Source organism: Scomber japonicus, chromosome 10, assembly GCF_027409825.1.
Source record: "Scomber japonicus isolate fScoJap1 chromosome 10, fScoJap1.pri, whole genome shotgun sequence".
NCBI classification, from domain to species: Eukaryota; Metazoa; Chordata; class Actinopteri; order Scombriformes; family Scombridae; genus Scomber; species Scomber japonicus.
Genome location: NC_070587.1, coordinates 32,252,854 through 32,270,259, shown reverse-complemented (window position 1 = coordinate 32,270,259; position 17,406 = coordinate 32,252,854). Strand labels below are relative to the sequence as shown.

Here is a 17,406-nt window from a genome sequence, read left to right as displayed (position 1 = left end):
TTCAGCGAGGTGGGGATTTTATTATGAAAATGTGAAAGGAAGTACCTTGATTTGTCGATTCTGTAGCCGTTACAACACACAACACAAAACGAAATGCTTACCTATAATACCGCTGAAATATGTGCTTTAAATATGAATACCGGTGAAGTTAAACAGTGAATAAAGGTTTTAAAGTCACATTCAAAAAAAAAAATAAAGGCATGCGTTGTCGGCAGGATTCGAACCTGCGCGGGGAGACCCCAATGGATTTCTAGTCCATCGCCTTAACCACTCGGCCACGACAACTGGGTGGCAACATAAGCCCAAAGTTGTTTATTTAAAGATCTAACTACAAGTGAGACAATGCGTAGTATCGGTTATGACTATGGGGCTTGAACTATATATATGTTTGCATCTTCTTCTTCTTCTTCTTCTTAATAAATCCAAAGGTTATATAATAACTCTCGTGTATAAGGACGAGGCTGAAGTCGGCTTCCGATTCACAGCTCCACATTGTAATTTCCAGGTCCACCTTAAAAGTCGCACACCGCCTCTAGATGGCGCCATTTAGCCATCTTCAAGCTAATTCAATGAACTGAAAAATTAAACAAATACAGGGGAACATGAGAATGATCAGTAGTGTTATTGTCCTACATTTTGAGAATTTTAACTGTAGCATATTTTCCCTTATTGTCCTTACTCATGGTGAACTGCTTTTCAGTCTTATTGCTATTTCTGCATCTATTTGCTGTGGTCTTATCTGCTCAGTATTAAAAAGTAATAATCCTGAGTTTTATTCATTTTTTTACAGTACGATTTTTTCTTAATGATCACAAACCTTTTACTCTATTTGTGAAAATGCAAAAAAAAAAAAAAAAAAAAAAAGAAGGTCGATTTCACTGCTAGCTTTAGTTTTATTGTTAACCTTTGCAACAAGTCAAGTGAGTTATTTTAGAGAGTAGCTCATGTGCTTTCACAGTTCAGTCTTTAACACAAAAAAATGATTTAGAGAAAAACAATAGAAACAAAATATGGAGATACAGCAGTGGGCTATGATGACTATCAACAGAAAACATCAAACAAAATCAGATAAATACATGTTCAACAACAATAGACCCACAGAAATAATCTATAATTGTTCTCCAAACTCACGTGGAACTTCACACTGTGGTTTACCTTTAGACAGAGTTCAAATAAATGTAAAACCTGTAGCACTTCTCAAGTAATAAAGTATGATAGCACGGTGTGGCTATATACAAGCTAACATTACCTCGCCACGCAGTTGAGGACCAAGCGGTCGACGTCTGGCGCCAAAATACCAGGACAATGAATTCCAGTAGTGTCTAAATCAAACCATCCCATGAAGAACAAACATATTTTACAAAAGATGAATATTTACCTACTACTTTACAGGACGGAGTCACAGCAGCACTGTCCACTCTGCAAATCTGCAAAAGGAAGACCGACCAAAACGCACCTGGCGCAGTAATAATAACATTACTCAAAGCTGCCACCTAGTGACCAAAATCGGCAATAGCCAGTATGACTGTGAGAGCCTACTTCAGTTTACTTCACTCTTTACATAAACAACGTTACACCAAAAGAAAACAACAAAGAATACAATTTTAACATTTAAACATCTTTGAGGGATATACCTCACCTAAATTACAGAATTAAAAATGATAGATTTACCACCCGGCTATGATTTTACTTCCTTCCTTCCTTCCATCTTTCCTGCCTGTCTTCCTTCCTTCCTTCCTTTCATCTGTCCTCCTTTCCTTCCTTCTTTTCTTCCTTCCTTCCTTCCTTTCATCTGTCCTTCCTTCCTTCCTTCCTTCTTTTCTTCTCTCCTTCCTTACATCTTTCCTGTCTGTCTTCTTGTTCTTCCTTCCTTCCTTCCATTCCAATCCCATTTCCCTTTTTTCCATCTATCCTTCCTTCTTTCCTTCCTTCTTTTCTTTCATCCTTCTTCTCTCCTGCCTCCATCTTTCCTGCCTGTCTTCTTGTCCTTCCTTCCTTCCTTCCTTCCTTCCTTCCTTCCTTCCATTCCAATCCCATTTCCCTTCTTTATATCTGTCCTTCCTTAGTTCCTTCCTTCTTTTCATTCATACTTCTCCTCTCCTTCCTTCCATCTTTCCTGCCTGTCTTCTTCTTCCATTCCAATCCCATTTCCCTTCTGTCCATCTGTCCTTCCTTCCTTCTTTTCTTCTTTTCTTCTCTCCTTCCTTTCATCTTTCCTGCCTGTCTTCTTCTCATCTTCCTTCCTTCATTTCATCTGTCCTTCCTTCCTTCCTTCCTTTCTTCCATTCCAATCCCATTTCACTTCTTTCCATCTGTCCTTCCTTCATTCCTTCTTTTCTTTCATCCTTCTTCTCTCCTTCCTTCCATCTTTCCTGCCTGTCTTCTTGTCCTTCCTTCCTTCCTTTCATCTTTCCTTCCTTCCATCTTTGAATGGTGTTCCTAATAGTTTATAACATATATGAGGAACACCATTTAATATAAGAAACACATGTCTGCTTACCACGTACACAGTTTACAAGAAATACAGCACATTTAAATAATGACTCTCGGGTTTTAGTAAGTGTGACTTCTGGTAAAAGGGAAAGAGCAAACTTAGCAAAGCGAGGCAAAAACGTGTTGGTGAAAGAGGATGTCACAGTGTTGAACTTCAACGGTTTACTGATGAAGGGAATATGTGTCAGCAGGTGAGAAACCGTTGTGAGGCTATCTATGGAAATGTCTGTCAGTTATGAGAGGTGAGACAGTCCAGGTAGAGAACAGTATAAAAACTATCTGACAACGCTCCTCCCTTCCTTCCTTCCTTCCTTCCTTCCTTCCTTCCTTCCTTCCTTCCTTCATTCATTCCTTCCTTCCTGCCTTCCTTCCTTCCTTCCTTCTTTTCTTCCTTCCATACTTCCATCCTTCCTTCCTTTCATCTGTTCTTCCTTCCTTTCATCTGTCCTTCCTTCCTTCCTTCTTTTCTTCCTTCCATCCTTCCTTCCTTTCATCTGTTCTTCCTTCCTTTCATCTGTCCTCCCTTCCTTCCTTCTTTTCTTCCTTCCTTCCTTCCTTCCTTCCTTCCCTCCCTCCTTCCTTCCCTCCTTCCTTCCTTTCATCTGTCCGCCCTTCCTTCCTTCTTTTCTTCCTTCCTTCCTTCCTTTCTCCCATCTTTCCTTCCTGTCTTCTTTACCTTACTTCCTTCCTTTCTTTCATCCTTCCATCCTTCCTTTCTTTCATCTGTTCTTCCTTCCTTCCTTCTTTTCATCTGTCCTTTCTTCCTTCCTTCTTTTCTTCTCTCCTTCCTTCCATCTTTCCTGCCTGTCTTCTTGTCCTTTCTTTCTTTCTTTCTTTCTTTCTTTCTTTCTTTCTTTCTTTCTTTCTTTCTTTCTTTCTTTCTTTCTGTCTGTCTGCATACTCAGAAATGTTTGCTTATCTAGTTCACATCTGGACATTTCTCACCAAATCCAGGAGGAACACACTAAATACTTCCATCTGTGTCATACCTCATACCTCTCCGATAGGTTAACATGGAACTTATTTCAATGGAAGGAAAATTAATATTTATTCCCACGAGTTTCTTTAGACTTGTTATAGAGATGTTAGGGGATTCACAAAAAGCCATTTATCATAAACAACCATCAGCTGTGGCAACCTGCAGAGGCTGCTGTACCTTTCCAAATAAACACGATGTTCACACAAACCACTTCAAAGTCAGAATGAAAGAGAGGCAGCATGCGGTTAACCTAGCGATGGTTTCTGGTTTACATCTTTATCCTTCTACATCTTTCTGTCAATCACACTTTGATTTCTTGCATTAAAAAAAAAGAAAATCAGAATAAAAGTAATTAGAAGCACGTGATACAATAAAAAGTAGAATTTCATCTTGTAAAGTCACCAAGTTCTATTCTTCCTTCCTTCCTTCCTTCCTTCCTTCCTTCCTTCCTTCCTTCCATTCCAATCTCATTTCCCTTCTTTCCATCTGTCCTTCCTACCTTCCTTCCTTCCTTCTTTTCTTCCATCCTTCTTCTCTCCTTCCTTCCATCTTTCCTACCTGTCTTCTTCTCATCTTCCTTTCATCTTCCTTTCATCTGTCCTTCCTTCCTTCCTTCCTTCCTTCCGTCTTTGAATGGTGTTGCTAATAGTTTATAACATATATGAAGGAGGGGCAAAATATTAGGAACAGCATTTGATATAATTAAATCGGAGCTGTTGTATTGGGTTGAATACGTTTGCACAGGTGTAGCTAATAAAGAGAAAGTGACTATATATATATATATATATATATATATAAGAAACACGTGTCTGCTTACCACGTACACAGTTTACAAGAAATACATCACATTTAAATAAAGACTCTCGGGTATTAGTAAGTGTGACTTCTGGTAAAAGGGAAAGAGCAAACTTAGCAAAGCGAGGCAAGAAATGAGGAAACGAAACAGATGAACAGCTACATTCAGATGAGATGCAAAAAAATGCAGATGTGACATGCAAATGTTTTAATGCTGGTGTAATTTTTAACTAAAGGAAGGCAATGATGTGAGAGTTTGTTTAATGAGTTTATAGTTCAACATTTGTGAAAAAAGTCAAACCTCTGTGGGCCAGAACCGGCCCGTCGAGGAGTCCAATATGGCCCATTTTCCTTCCTGTCTTCTTTCCTTCTTTCCTTCGTTCCGTCTGTCCTTCCTTCCTTCCTTCCTTCCTTCCGTCTGTCCTTCCTTCCTTCCTTCCTTCCTTCCTTCCTTCCTTTCTCCCGTCCTTCCTTCCTTCCTTCCTTTCTTCCTTCCTTCCTTCCTTCCTTTCTTCCGTCCTTCCTTTCTTCCTTCCTTCCTTCCTTCCTTCCTTCCTTCCTTCCTTCGTTCATTCGTTCCTTATTTCCTTTGTTTTAATGATCAGATTAAATTGGGCTGTTTGTGGCTCATTGAATGACGATGAGTTTGACTTCCCTCCTCTAAATCAAACATTGAAGCACAGATGTGTTTCGAAAGCATCAATAGTCGATATTCTGACTGATCAATAAATGTGATTAAACCTTGATTCATGTCTCTAAACACACTAAACATCTCCTATCACACAATATCATGTCCTATTTTACCTCAGACATGAAAATATAACATAGCAATAAAGGAAAGATGGAAGGGAGGAAGAAAGGAGGGAAGAAGGAAAGGAGGGAGGGAGTAAGGAAGGAAGGAAGGAAAGGAGGGAAGAAGAAGGAATAAAGTAAAGGAGGAAGGAAGGAAGGAAGGTAGGCAGGAAGAAGGAAGGAAGGAAAGGAGAAAGAGAGGAAGGAAGAAGGAAGGATGGAAAGGAGGGAGGGAGGAAGAAGGAAGGAAAGGAGGGAGGGAAGGAGGGAGGGAGGGAGGGAGGCTACATCATAAAAAGACATCCTCATAACTACTATCTTATTAAAACTATTAACTATTCATTTCATTAAACACATGGACATATATGGAGATCACTTGACAGGTATTTTTGTGCATTTTGGGCCACTTTAGGGAAAGTCATCAAATTTCAGAATAAAAGACATTTAGTGTGTTTTTACAAGCTGTTAGCTGTGAGTGCTGTTTTAAAACTCATTATTTAATTAAAAGATATTAAAGTTGACACATCACATATGATACAAACCTGATCTGATTGGGATACAACTTGATGAAGATGATACTTATATCTAAACAAGATGAGAAGACACACTAATCCATAACATTAACACACTTTTATTACATGGAAATATAGCTCAGTGATAACAGGTAGTATATATAGCGTGCAATACATCAAACCCCACTTTATATTGATGAAAGTAGCATTCATTCAGTTCTGTAAGTATTATTCATTATGTAATATTACCACTGTATTAAAACTATATAGGCAACACACAATAAACCTCACTCTTTATATTTACATGTAACAAATAGACATAACACATGCAGTATGCTTTGTCATAGATTAAAACTGTAATATTTGCCTTTTTATGTCTCTGACTAGCAGAGCGACACCTTAGACGAGGAACTTCCCCAAATAACACTTCACTTCTGCTGATCTGCCTACATGCATTTCCTGTTAGAACAACACAAACCTACACTTTGAGCAACAGCTTCTTTATTATGTTAAATCAATGCTGTACATCTTGTCATGTATCTATCTTTTTAAGGTTTTAAGGAATTAAGTTGGATAGATTCGTCTATCAATTGCCAAATATGACCAGTTATTTTCATTCTGATTAATCATTGCAGTTATTCTTCAAGTAAAAACAAAGTAAAATGTCTTAAATGTTGAATATTTTCAGGTTTCTGTGACATTTAGCTAACACAATAAGACATTTAAGTTTGTCATTTTAGACTTTGAGAAACACTGATCATCATTTTCAACGTTTTTTGACATTTTATGAAGCAAACAATGAATCAATTAGTCTCAAATGTTAAATATGTTCTGGTTTCTCTGACATTTGAAGATGTCGTCTAGGATTTTGAGCAACACTGATCATCATTTTTCACTGTTGAATGGATCAAACAATGAATCAATTATATCCTTCTTCTCTCCTTCCTTCCATCTTTCCTGTCTGTCTTCTTGTCCTTCCTTCCTTCCTTCCATCTTTCCTTCCTTCCTTCCATTCTAATCCCATTTCCCTTCTTTCCACCCGTCCTTTCTTCCTTCCTTCCTTCCTTCTTTTCTTTCATCCTTCTTCTCTCCATCCTTCCATCTTTCCTGTCTTCTTGTCCTTCCTTCCTTCCATTCCAATCCCATTTCCCTTCTTTCCATCTGTCCTTCCTTCCTTCCTTACATTCCAATCCCATTTCCCTTCTTTCCATCTGTCCTTCCTTCCTTCCTTCTTTTCTTTCGTCCTTCTTCTCTCTTCTTTTCTCTTCATCTTTTCTGTCTTCTTGTCCTTCCTTGGAGAAAGTAATCCAAAGATTAACAGCTAATGAAAACAACTGTTGCACTAAACTCAGTATTTTATATAAATGACACATGAAGAGAGACAAGCTTTGTATCACACTGCTTCAACTTGCTCTCCTCTATTCAAAACTAACTCACGAGCTCCATTTCACATGAATAACTTCTAATAACTTCTGCTTCTACCATTAAACCATATGTGATGACGATAAAGCCAAACAACACGCAATCACCTGACATCACCCACATCACATCACATGCACCAACCAATACTTCTTCACTCATTTTACTTTTTCCACCTCTACTTCCTCTTTTCAGTGGACATACAATACATCTATTTATATAGCCTACAGACTTTCAAAAGAGAAGCGTTGTAAAGACAAACACATATAAAATAGTCCAGTGTATCTCTGCCCCCCCCCCCCCCCCCCCACCTACACCTCCACCTACGCCTCCACCTACGCATCACTGAGGTCAGACAGAGCAGAGGCGGCTTATCTCGATTTCTTTCTTCACTTCCTCTTTATTTTGAAAGGGCAAAGACTCCCACTTGAGCTGGTTGTGAATCCCCCCCCCCCCCCCCCCCCAAAAAAAAAAAAATAAAGGTCACAAAGATTCAAACAGTCAATGACAAAAACAAAAACAACTAAAAAAAAAACTGTGTAAAAAAAAAGCAGAACTACCTCGCTTAACTCAAAATGTAAACAAGCACAAATGACATTTCAAAATAAAAGCTAACCTTTTGTAGTGACTTGAACAGGTACCTTTTATCATATGTCACATCTCACTTCTCACTAAAGTTCTTGTATTTTTTTAAAGGTTGAAACATTCCTGCTGTCTTCTTATTGATTGTTAATAATAAAGCATTAAAATATAAATCAAGTATTATGAGCACAACTTACGGACTCATTTCATCATTTTTGCATTAATAAATCTGAAAGTGTACGGTCTGTTTGCTGTAGAGATGACAGCATTTATGTATTTTAAACTATTTCTATTTATTTAGTCTTTATTTTGTATACAGGTCTGGTCTTGAGTGGACCTGAATTTCACTGTAAGTTCTGCACAATGATAATAAAATCATCTTTAATCTTTAAATCATGATTTATTTATTTTTTGCTACATTTAAGATCACAGGTAAATATGTTTATCCAGCAGTGGAAGCGCTCCTGTTTGTACTCCTGCAGGTCAATTAGACCCAGTTTGGTTTGAGTGCATATAAAGAATAAAGGTTAAGGACATGTTTGGCTCTGGAGAATAAAATCAGTAGTTTAAGCACGTCTTTTTTTTTTATTGATTTTTTTTCAGCTTTCTTAGTTTAAAGCATCTTCACAGTTTTGTTTCTTCCTCTTCTTCTCACACTTTGTCTGAGGTGCTATGATGTTTTGAATATGCTATATCCCTATCAACTGTCTTTTTTCTACCAGAGAAAAGACTTTTAAGTGCAATCAACAGCATTATTTTGTCTCATGTGATACCTTTCTCACTATGGTGGGTATGAATCCTTTATAGAGCACTGACTGAAATACTTGGAGATTCATAATTTAAAGCCTAGAGAGAATTATTGGAGGATATTACATGACTTTTTTCAATGAAGTTACCATAAAGGTTCTTCGTTGGTATAGGGTGAAACATTTCCAAAAAGCTTTTTGGATATTCATGGTAATCATAAACAAACTATTAAGGGCCCAGCATCTCCTCTCGACCAATAGGGAGCCTCCAAGCAGGTGAGGCCGTCCCCTGACAGCGGCAGCAGCGGCAGCGGCGGCGGCCCCCTTTCGTGTTGACTCTCTGCAGGATTCAAGAACCAGCTGATGTTTTGTACTGGGGAGGAAAATCCTTCTGTGAGTCCACATTTGCTTTGAGTGAGTTCAGGAGTTGGTTCTTGTCCTTTGTTGAGGTTTTCATGTTGTCATGTTGTGGTGTTTAAGGGGCCGTAAAGTCTCTCTTCAATACACGACTATTCCCATCGATGTATCTTTAGACACATACGTGCTTTAAAGACGGTTTTTTAGACACATTTGGGCCCAAAGTGTAAATCAATTTTAAGTCCTTTTTCTCCAGCGGCTTCAGCGGTGAATTCAGTAAAACTTCTTTTTGTGTCGGTTTGGTTTTCTCTTGGACGATGTTTTTCAGGCTTCCCTGTGATGGAGAAACAAAAAGACAAATACATCCAGATTAGACTTCTGTGTGTAAGAAATAGTGTGCAATGATTATAAGTTAAAGTACGAGCTGTGTTGTGAATGTTAAAAAGAATGTTAAAAAGACTTCTGCTTCTACTTACATAGCTTATAAGGAAAATGATGAGTGCACACATCAGCACCACGGAGGCAAAAATGACCAAGAAAGTGTCAGTCATCATGATTTCTTCTGAGCTGTTAGAACAATCTGAAAATGAAAATGAAAAAAAAAAACGTTATTCAAGTTCGAACCTGAGAGAGAGAGAAGCTCAGGTCACGAACCCAAAAGTACATATATCACATTTAGCCTCTTAAAAGCTTCACAAGTCTTTAGCAACAAGACAAAATAGCAGCTGTAAGAAGTGCTGTAAGTCCTTAAACTAGCAGCATTTATCCAATGACTGCTTGTATTTTTCCTCAGCAATTAAAGCAAGTAAACATGTGTTGGTCTGAAGTGTTATCCAGTTTGACATGTTTCTAATGTGCTGAAGTCAGGATTGCATGATTTTAAAGCTGCTCAACGCCTGAAATCACAGCTGCAAAGTCTTTTTTTCCAGTTAGTAAATGGTGATTTGAGTGCAAAAGAGGGAAGAAATAGTCACCATAAGTCATTGTACTCAAGATCACATTAAACATTAAGTTTTGCTTTGAGAAAAATGGTTATTAAAGACCATGTAAAGTGAATTCAGACATTTTCTTCTAAACACATTAAATAGGTCATAAATGTATTTCTAAAAAAGGTGTAAAAAACATTTCAACCATTTAGATTTGTATTGTGGAGCTAGGCTTCACAAACTGTGTTTCAAGATTTCTGTGTTCAGGATTTAGTGATTAGCATAAACCCGCCCCTGCTGCTGTAGAGGTAGAAATACATTCAGCACACACTACTACTACTACAGTCTACAGTTAGCCAGTTAGGTGAGTTAGCTGCTAAGCTAACGGCCGAGTTAGCCACTGAGCTAGCAGCTGAGCTAGCAGCAGAAAGCTCTCAGACGTAGCGCCCATGTTTCTGGTAGAGGTGGTGACTTTGATTGACAGGTGACACTTGGTAGGACTCGGCGGCGACGCCCACAGCATTTGGGAGCAGAGAAAGAGGCTGAGTTTTACACAACTTTGAAGCCTAATTAAATATATTTGGCGATTTTTTTAATCATTCAAATTTGGCAGAGTGGTTAACAACACACTTTTCTGTGGTATGTCAAACTCAGAACACATATTTATTATTACTTTACACTGACTTTAATGTTTAAAAAAGCAGGCGATTCAAGCTATCGCAACCCTTAAGCCAAAGATCAAGAGTCACTTGGAGTCTGGAAGTTCCCTGATGTATATAGAAAAGGTCTGTGATTATCTGTTTCCCCTCAGAGATTTGGGAAAGTTTGGGAAAGAATCTACTTGTGAAACACGAGTAACATCAAACGTCTCCGTACCTGCAAGCGTGAGGAGAACCTGCCCCTCCTGGTTCTGCTCTCCCACCGGTGCCGCCAGGTGACACACGTACACGCCGGTGTCATCGCAGGTCACGTTGGGCAGGACGATGTCGAAGGAGTCGCCGATCAGCTCCACCTCACGCCCCACGCCGGTGTACCACCTGGTGGTGCCGTTGGGAAGGTCTCGGGTCATCAGGCCTCGGAGACGACGCGTCTCAGCATCGTTGAGCTGCTGCGATCAGATGCAGAAGCTTCACGTCAGTAACAAGAAACCTTATAATGTGACTGAGGATTACTGCTCATACTTCTACTACTGATACACAAACATTATTCATTCAATTGTTCACTTGAAACCAGATTTTTACGTGGTTCCTTCTTCTAAAACATGAATTGCTGCTTTTCTCTCTTTTTATTTGACTGTAAATCTTTAATCTTTGGACTGTTGATCGAACACAATCAATCAATCTTTATTTGTATAGCGCCAAATCACAACAGAGTCATCTCAAGGCTCTTTACACATAGAGCAGGTTCTAAACTGAACTCTTCAGGTTTAATAAACAACATCCATTTAAAAGCATTATCAGAGTCTCAGACATTTTTAAAGCTAATTTCTGACATTTTAGAGATGAAATAATGATTTTAAAAGTAATAAAACTCTTTGTACTGTAGTGTCACTTTGAAAGCATCTGCAGTTACTATACTAGTATTATTATGAGTAGGGTGGTGCTGGGGGGAGTAATTGTATGTTTTGCCTTGCATTGCCAGTCCTTCAACACATAAAATGCACATAAAAACAACATAATATATATAACTAAAAAAACTGTTTAAGCTCTTATAAACAGCTGTTACTAGTGCTGCTGTCACTGCTACTGTATTTACCATTAGTAGCAGTAGTAGATAATAGAGTTCAGGTATTTCCTTGTAGTATTTTCAATATTGTGAGACTTAAATGAAATGATAAACATTAATAAATAAAGTCTGAGTCTTGAGGGTGATATTGATTTGAGAGTTTAAATGAGTAAATATATATATATAAAGATGTGTTTTTAAAGAAATATGACCAAGATACACATTAATCAATATGACATCAATACAGTTTCAACCCTGAAAGACTCAATTTCTCATTTTCATTTATTTTCACGTGAGAAGCTGAAAATGATTATTACTGTTGTTTTATTGTGGCGGGGAGGGGAAATCCACTCCAACCCTAAACCTCCTCTCCCTGCCTGCAGAGCTTCAGTATCAATATCAGCTCTCATGAGAACAAAGCAGCTGTGTGTGAAGCTTCTTCCCTCCAGTTATTTAAATTATACATGATACTAAAGTTTCCATTACATCAACTCTCATTTTAGGCAAACAGAAAATAATAGTATCAGTTTCCAGCCAATCAACATGCTGACGTACAGTTCCCTTTCAGCCTTTCATGAAAACACCTTAAATTAAGTTAAGAGTATTTCTTACCTTGTACCATCTCACTGCGCTGTACTCCACCCCCTGCTTAGATTTAGCGGTGCATCTCAGAGGACAGTCTTCACCTGAGACGGTTTGCACCTCCATTACATCACCGCTGACTGATGCTCCAAAAGCAAAGTACACACCTGAGAAACACATGAGTACATATAGATTAGGATTATAATAATAATAAGAAGAACACATTGAACCATCAGTACATAAGGGTTCAGGACAGGTTTTAATTCACCCAAAACAAGCAACAACATTCAGACAGTTACTGTGGAAATGTAACAGGTTACAGATTACTAGTTACTCTATTTAATATGTTATATATATATATTTTTATTTTATCTACTCCTTTTTATTTAAGTATGATATGCGTGTGTGTGACTGATGATGGATGGAGCTTTTTTAAATTTCGTTGTATTGACCGCAATGCAATGACAGTAAAGACAATTCATTCATTCATTCATTCAGTTCATTCATGTAATAACCTCAAATCTAAAACTGTGGTAAATAGACTGTACTTATATTTCAATTACTTAATCAAAGTAATATAACTTATTAAATTTGATTATATAACATATAACATATACTGACATGTGCAATACTGACATTATCAACAACCAGTATTAGTTTGACTCCTGTGCTGTTTTCTATACTTCTGTAGTCATGGTAACAGTACCAAATAGTAGTATTATGAGCAGTAAAAGCAGCAACACTATCAGTAGTCTTAGTAACAGCTGTTATATGTAACTTATTACTCCCCCAAAACACTGACTGTAGCTTTACATTCAATGCAGTCAATTCAGTAAAAACGCAAAAATAAAGTAAATGTAAAAAAAGTACTTACAGTGTGTCAACAACAGAGCCAACATTAGAGACATGGCGATGTTTCAGCTGCACGAGTAGCAGATAAAAGTTGTAATAAGAGTTGTTACGAGAGATAAAGACTGTCGGACTGACTCTGACTTTCTTTTCCGTCTCTTGCTATTTATACCGTATGCTGTCAGTTTACACGCAGTCTTTAACACTTCTGCTTTCGAAAGGGAAACAAAGGAGGGGCCAAAGACAATCCATACTCACTTACTTCATTACACACGCGTAAAACTCCCATGACATGGTTATGAGGAAGTGGCACAGGTCGAGCAAAGACAACAGGGCACCTAATCCAAACCATAAACCATAAAATAATAACGACACCGCACCATGGATTCCCTTTTACCTCTCATAATAGGTGAGTAGGCAAAGCTCTGATCTATTGGAAGTGTTGAGTCATCTTATTGATGTAATGCACGTGTGTTTTGACATGCATTGAACCGCATTTAAAAACAGAGCAATTCAAAGTGTCCTCGCTGTTATTAACACCTGCACACATCCAGCAGCACACATTAAGATGGTTTAGTAACAAGTTGCATGTGCAGGTAAAATCGGCTCACTGGTAATGTGTAGATTGCATCTAGATTTAGAGATTATGTGCGCATGCGTTGCTCGATAACGAAAAATGCAGCGAGGTAGATTTCATTAAATTGGCTGATTTTTAAATGAAGTTTGGCTGTGTGCATTTATTTATAGCGTGAATGGGAAATAAGTAGTATGATTATGCATGTCATTACAAAATAGCATCAAACTGTTATTTCTACAGCTGCAGATCCTGCAACAGCGTTATCTACTGTTATGTTATAATTAAGCTTATCATGACAGTAACAGCTTTGTAGGTGTCCCGAGCTATGATGCCAAAAGCTTTAACTGTGTAATAATAATAATAATAATAATAATAATGATAATGATAATAATGATAATAGTAGTAGTAGACATGATTATTTAACAACGTGTTATTATAACTTACCACTGTATGAAAGTGAAAGTGGAAACGGCTCAGTGGGATTTACCCAGACTCTAGTGAGGGGAAGTGTGGTAGTTTCCAAGAAGTGGTTTAGCCTATTATCAGTCGGGTATGGTTAGGAAATCCCCATGTGACGTAATGGCTGTGTGGGGATTGTATAGACTATTTGTTATAAAAAAACAAACATCTGGATAAAAAAATAACCTACTCAAATAAATGAGAACTGATTAAACCATAATAAACAAAAAAAGACCCTTTACACATAGATCAGGTCTAGACTGAACTTTTTAACCCTTTGTAGGTCACATTGTATCTGCTCAAAAACTAAATCTACTGAACCCATTTAACTTTTAGGTTAATCTTTAGTACTTGTATGAGGAATGTAATGTACAGACAGATTGTTCTATGGTTGCTATAGATACAGGCTGTTCTATGGTTGCTATAGATACAGGTTGAGCTATAGTGTATAAACGAAGAATAACACAAATCACTGCTGACATAAGAGACATTTTTGAAGTTGAGTTTCATTTTTTCATCTTGTACACAAACAGAATGAGTCTCTAACATGTTTTAAATAAAGTTTTGAACAAATGAGGTGTGCATGAGGTCCGTAAAACATCACATTTAGGCTCAATGAGAAGAATAAATCCATCCTACCTTATCTACAGTGCTGCCATTAAGGACTGGAAGGTTTCCAGCATCTTACAGCTGAATACAGATAAGACTGAAGTCCTGCTTACATGGCCCTGATTATATTCTATCAGTGTCACCTTTCCCCATCTTGCACCACTAACATTAGTTTGAACATTAGAGTCTTAGTTGTGTAAAAATATGCCCCAAAAATATAGTTTAACAACTCATCTGCACCCTAATTTCCTCCTACGTAGACTACTACTATTTATGACGGAGTATTAGGGCCATACTAACAGGAACAAAAAAACAAATATAAATACAATTTTGGAAATTACGAGAATAAAGTCGTAAAATTACTATTTTATTCTCCTAATTTTATGACTTTATTCTCGTAATTTCCACACACACACACACACACACACACACACACACAAAGAATTCTCTTAGTCTGGCCCCAATACTCCGTCGTAACTATTAGCTGATACTTGAGAAACTAAATTGAATGAAAGACGAAAGGCAGCTCAGTTCAAATAGTGATGAATGAAAATTAAATTTAGTTTAAAGTGGCTTAAGTTTAACATTCACGTTCACAATATAGTTCTTCTTTGTGTTCATCAGTGTGTGTGGTGTGTGTCAGCGGCAGCTCAGACGTGATTGAGAGCAGCCAGACTTATAAGTGCTGCGGACGTCCAACTATCCAGTTCAACCAAAACTGCAGAAACAACTGGGACATCACTGGAAAGGTAAAAATAATCCTGCATTCAGTCCTCATAGACCGAGACAGAAATCAGGAAAAATGTGACAAATGATGATTTACCGTAAAACCTGGTGTATAACGCTTTTCTATTAAAGACTGGTTTATTTGAATGCACCAGTAGTTATTCATTTATAAACACATTATCATACTCTCAACTATAATCATATCCAGATCCAACCTCTGTCTGTATTTAACTGGTGAATAAGAAGCTCCCCACTTTAAATGAAAAATATGGGGTCTTATACACTGGTATTTACGGTAGCTGTTATTCATCTGGACACAAATAAGCTCCAACAGCTTTAAAAAACTGTGCTGTTAGCCCAAACATTTTACATTTTGTTGTTTTAATTCATATTAATTCTGTTCTGTTATATATCTGAAATACTAAATCTGTCTGAATTTATTAAATAAAGGTCAAACTTGTTCATTTGCATATGTAAAAATATGTAGCCTATCAGCTGCACAAAAAAAAAGAAAAAAAAAGCATTTTATTTCCATTTTTGTAAACTCTGGGTCACATTATGAATAAACAAAGACCCTGAGCAGTATGTAAGGGGTTAATGTTGATGATGTGACTTTTGTTTGTTTCATTCTTGCAGCCCTTTGCCTACACGATGCCCAAACACTGCATTGCTCCCTGCAAGAAGATTCAAGGAGGAGAGATGACACTGGATTCCTGCGTTAACGTCAACGTTACCGTCCTGTGCACCGTCGTATGTCACCCAATGTTTTAATATTTAAAGACTGTGTAAAGTGAATTCAGACATTTTTCTTCTAAACACATTGAATAGGTCATAAATGTATTTCTAAAAAAGGTGTAAAAAGCATTTCAACCATTTAGATTTGAATTGTGGAGCTAGGCTTCACAAACTGTGTTTCAAGATTTCTGTGTTCAGGATTTAGTGATTAGCATAAACCCGCCCCTGCTGCTGTAGAGGTATAAATACATTCAGCACACACTACTACTACTACAGTCTACAGTTAGCCAGTTAGCTGAGTTAGCTGCCGAGCTAGCAGCCGAGTTAGCCGCCAAGCTAGCAGCCGAGTTAGCAGCTGAGGTAGCCACCAAGCTAGTAGCCAAACTAGCAGCTGAGTTAGCAGCTGAGGTAGCCACCGAGCTAGTAGCTGAGGTAGCCACCGAGCTAGTAGCCAAGCTAGCAGATGACTTAGCAGCAGGAAGCTCTCAGACGTAGCGTCCATGTTTCTGGTAGAGGTGGTGACTTTGATTGACAGGTGACACCTGGTAGGGGGCGGGGCTTCAGTGGACTCAGCGGCCACGCCCACAGTGTTTGGGAGCAGAGAAAGAGGCTGATTTTTACACAACTTTGAAGCCTAATTTCATATATTTTTAATCATTCAAATTTGACAGGGTGGTTAACAACACACTTTTCTGTGGTATGTCAAACTCAGAACACATATTCATTCTTACTTTACACTGACTTTAAGTTAACTTTGTATCTGTCTATCTGGATGATGCATTGCTGCAGTATTATGATGATACTTTAACTCTGATGGCTGACGTGTGTTGAGATTATCGTATCTGTTAAATTACTACGTTAGACACCTGTTTAGTAAAAGTAACAAAATCATAATTTGCAGAAACTCTTTTGTTCAGCTCTACTTTTCACTCATCATGTTACAGAACGGTGTGATTGAAGAGGCTCGGATACTTTACTACAACCAACCATGTTCTGCTTCTGTAGCACACAAGCCTGGAAATCTGGGAAAGGGTGAGCTTCGTTAATTTCTCACAATTTAAATGACATTTTACATCTTTAACAGACACAGAAAGCAGTGGTGAAAGGTAGCTCATTTACTAATCTACATACTGACTATTAAAAGATCTCCTTCAAATGTGCTTTCAATGTAAAGTGATGGAGGACAAAAGTGATTTAAAAGTAGATGATCAGCTTCTATTGAGCTTCATCAGTCTGAGTTATTATATCAAGAGATATGTGAGTACTCTATGTAGTAGTAGTAGTACTCTATGTAGTAGTAGTAGTACTCCATGTAGTAGTAGGAGTACTCTATAGTAGTAGTAGTACTCTATGTAGTAGTAGTAGTACTTTATGTAGTATTAGTAGTATTTCCAGTGTTTTTATCATCATATCTCCTCTTAGTGTTTCCTGTTGAGCTGTGGTGTAATATATATTATATATATATATATATATGTTTGGGAAAGTGTGACCTCTGTTCTTTGTATGATCACTGCAGGCTTGGTTGGTTTGATGCTGCTATTGG

At 37.7% G+C, this 17,406-nt stretch overlaps 1 protein-coding gene and 1 non-coding gene across 2 annotated transcripts; both read right to left on the bottom strand.

Annotated features, from left to right (window-relative positions):
* Positions 1-203: 203 nt before the first annotated feature.
* Positions 204-285, bottom strand: trnas-aga (transfer RNA serine (anticodon AGA)). The gene has a single exon. It is a non-coding gene; the product is annotated as a tRNA-Ser (tRNA).
* Positions 286-8,538: 8,253 nt separating this feature from the next.
* On the bottom strand, positions 8,539-12,878 carry cd83 (CD83 molecule). The gene is made up of 5 exons (XM_053327486.1): positions 12,783-12,878; positions 11,939-12,075; positions 10,478-10,709; positions 9,152-9,255; positions 8,539-9,009 (listed from the first exon to the last, which is right to left on the bottom strand). Exons 1-5 carry the CDS (start codon positions 12,814-12,816, stop codon positions 8,848-8,850), a joined length of 669 nt encoding a protein of 222 aa, XP_053183461.1. The 5' UTR covers positions 12,817-12,878; the 3' UTR covers positions 8,539-8,847.
* Between the last annotated feature and the right edge of the window lie 4,528 nt (positions 12,879-17,406).

Bases quoted from the DNA above. Each gene is read 5' to 3' on its own strand.
- cd83 (XM_053327486.1), bottom strand. From the start codon at position 12,816: ATGTCTCTAATGTTGGCTCTGTTGTTGACACACT. The intron at 12,076-12,782 runs GTAAGTACTTTT...TGTGTTTCTCAG, and splicing joins GGCTCTGTTGTTGACACACT to GTGTGTACTTTGCTTTTGGA. The intron at 10,710-11,938 runs GTAAGAAATACT...ATCTGATCGCAG, and splicing joins GCGCAGTGAGATGGTACAAG to CAGCTCAACGATGCTGAGAC.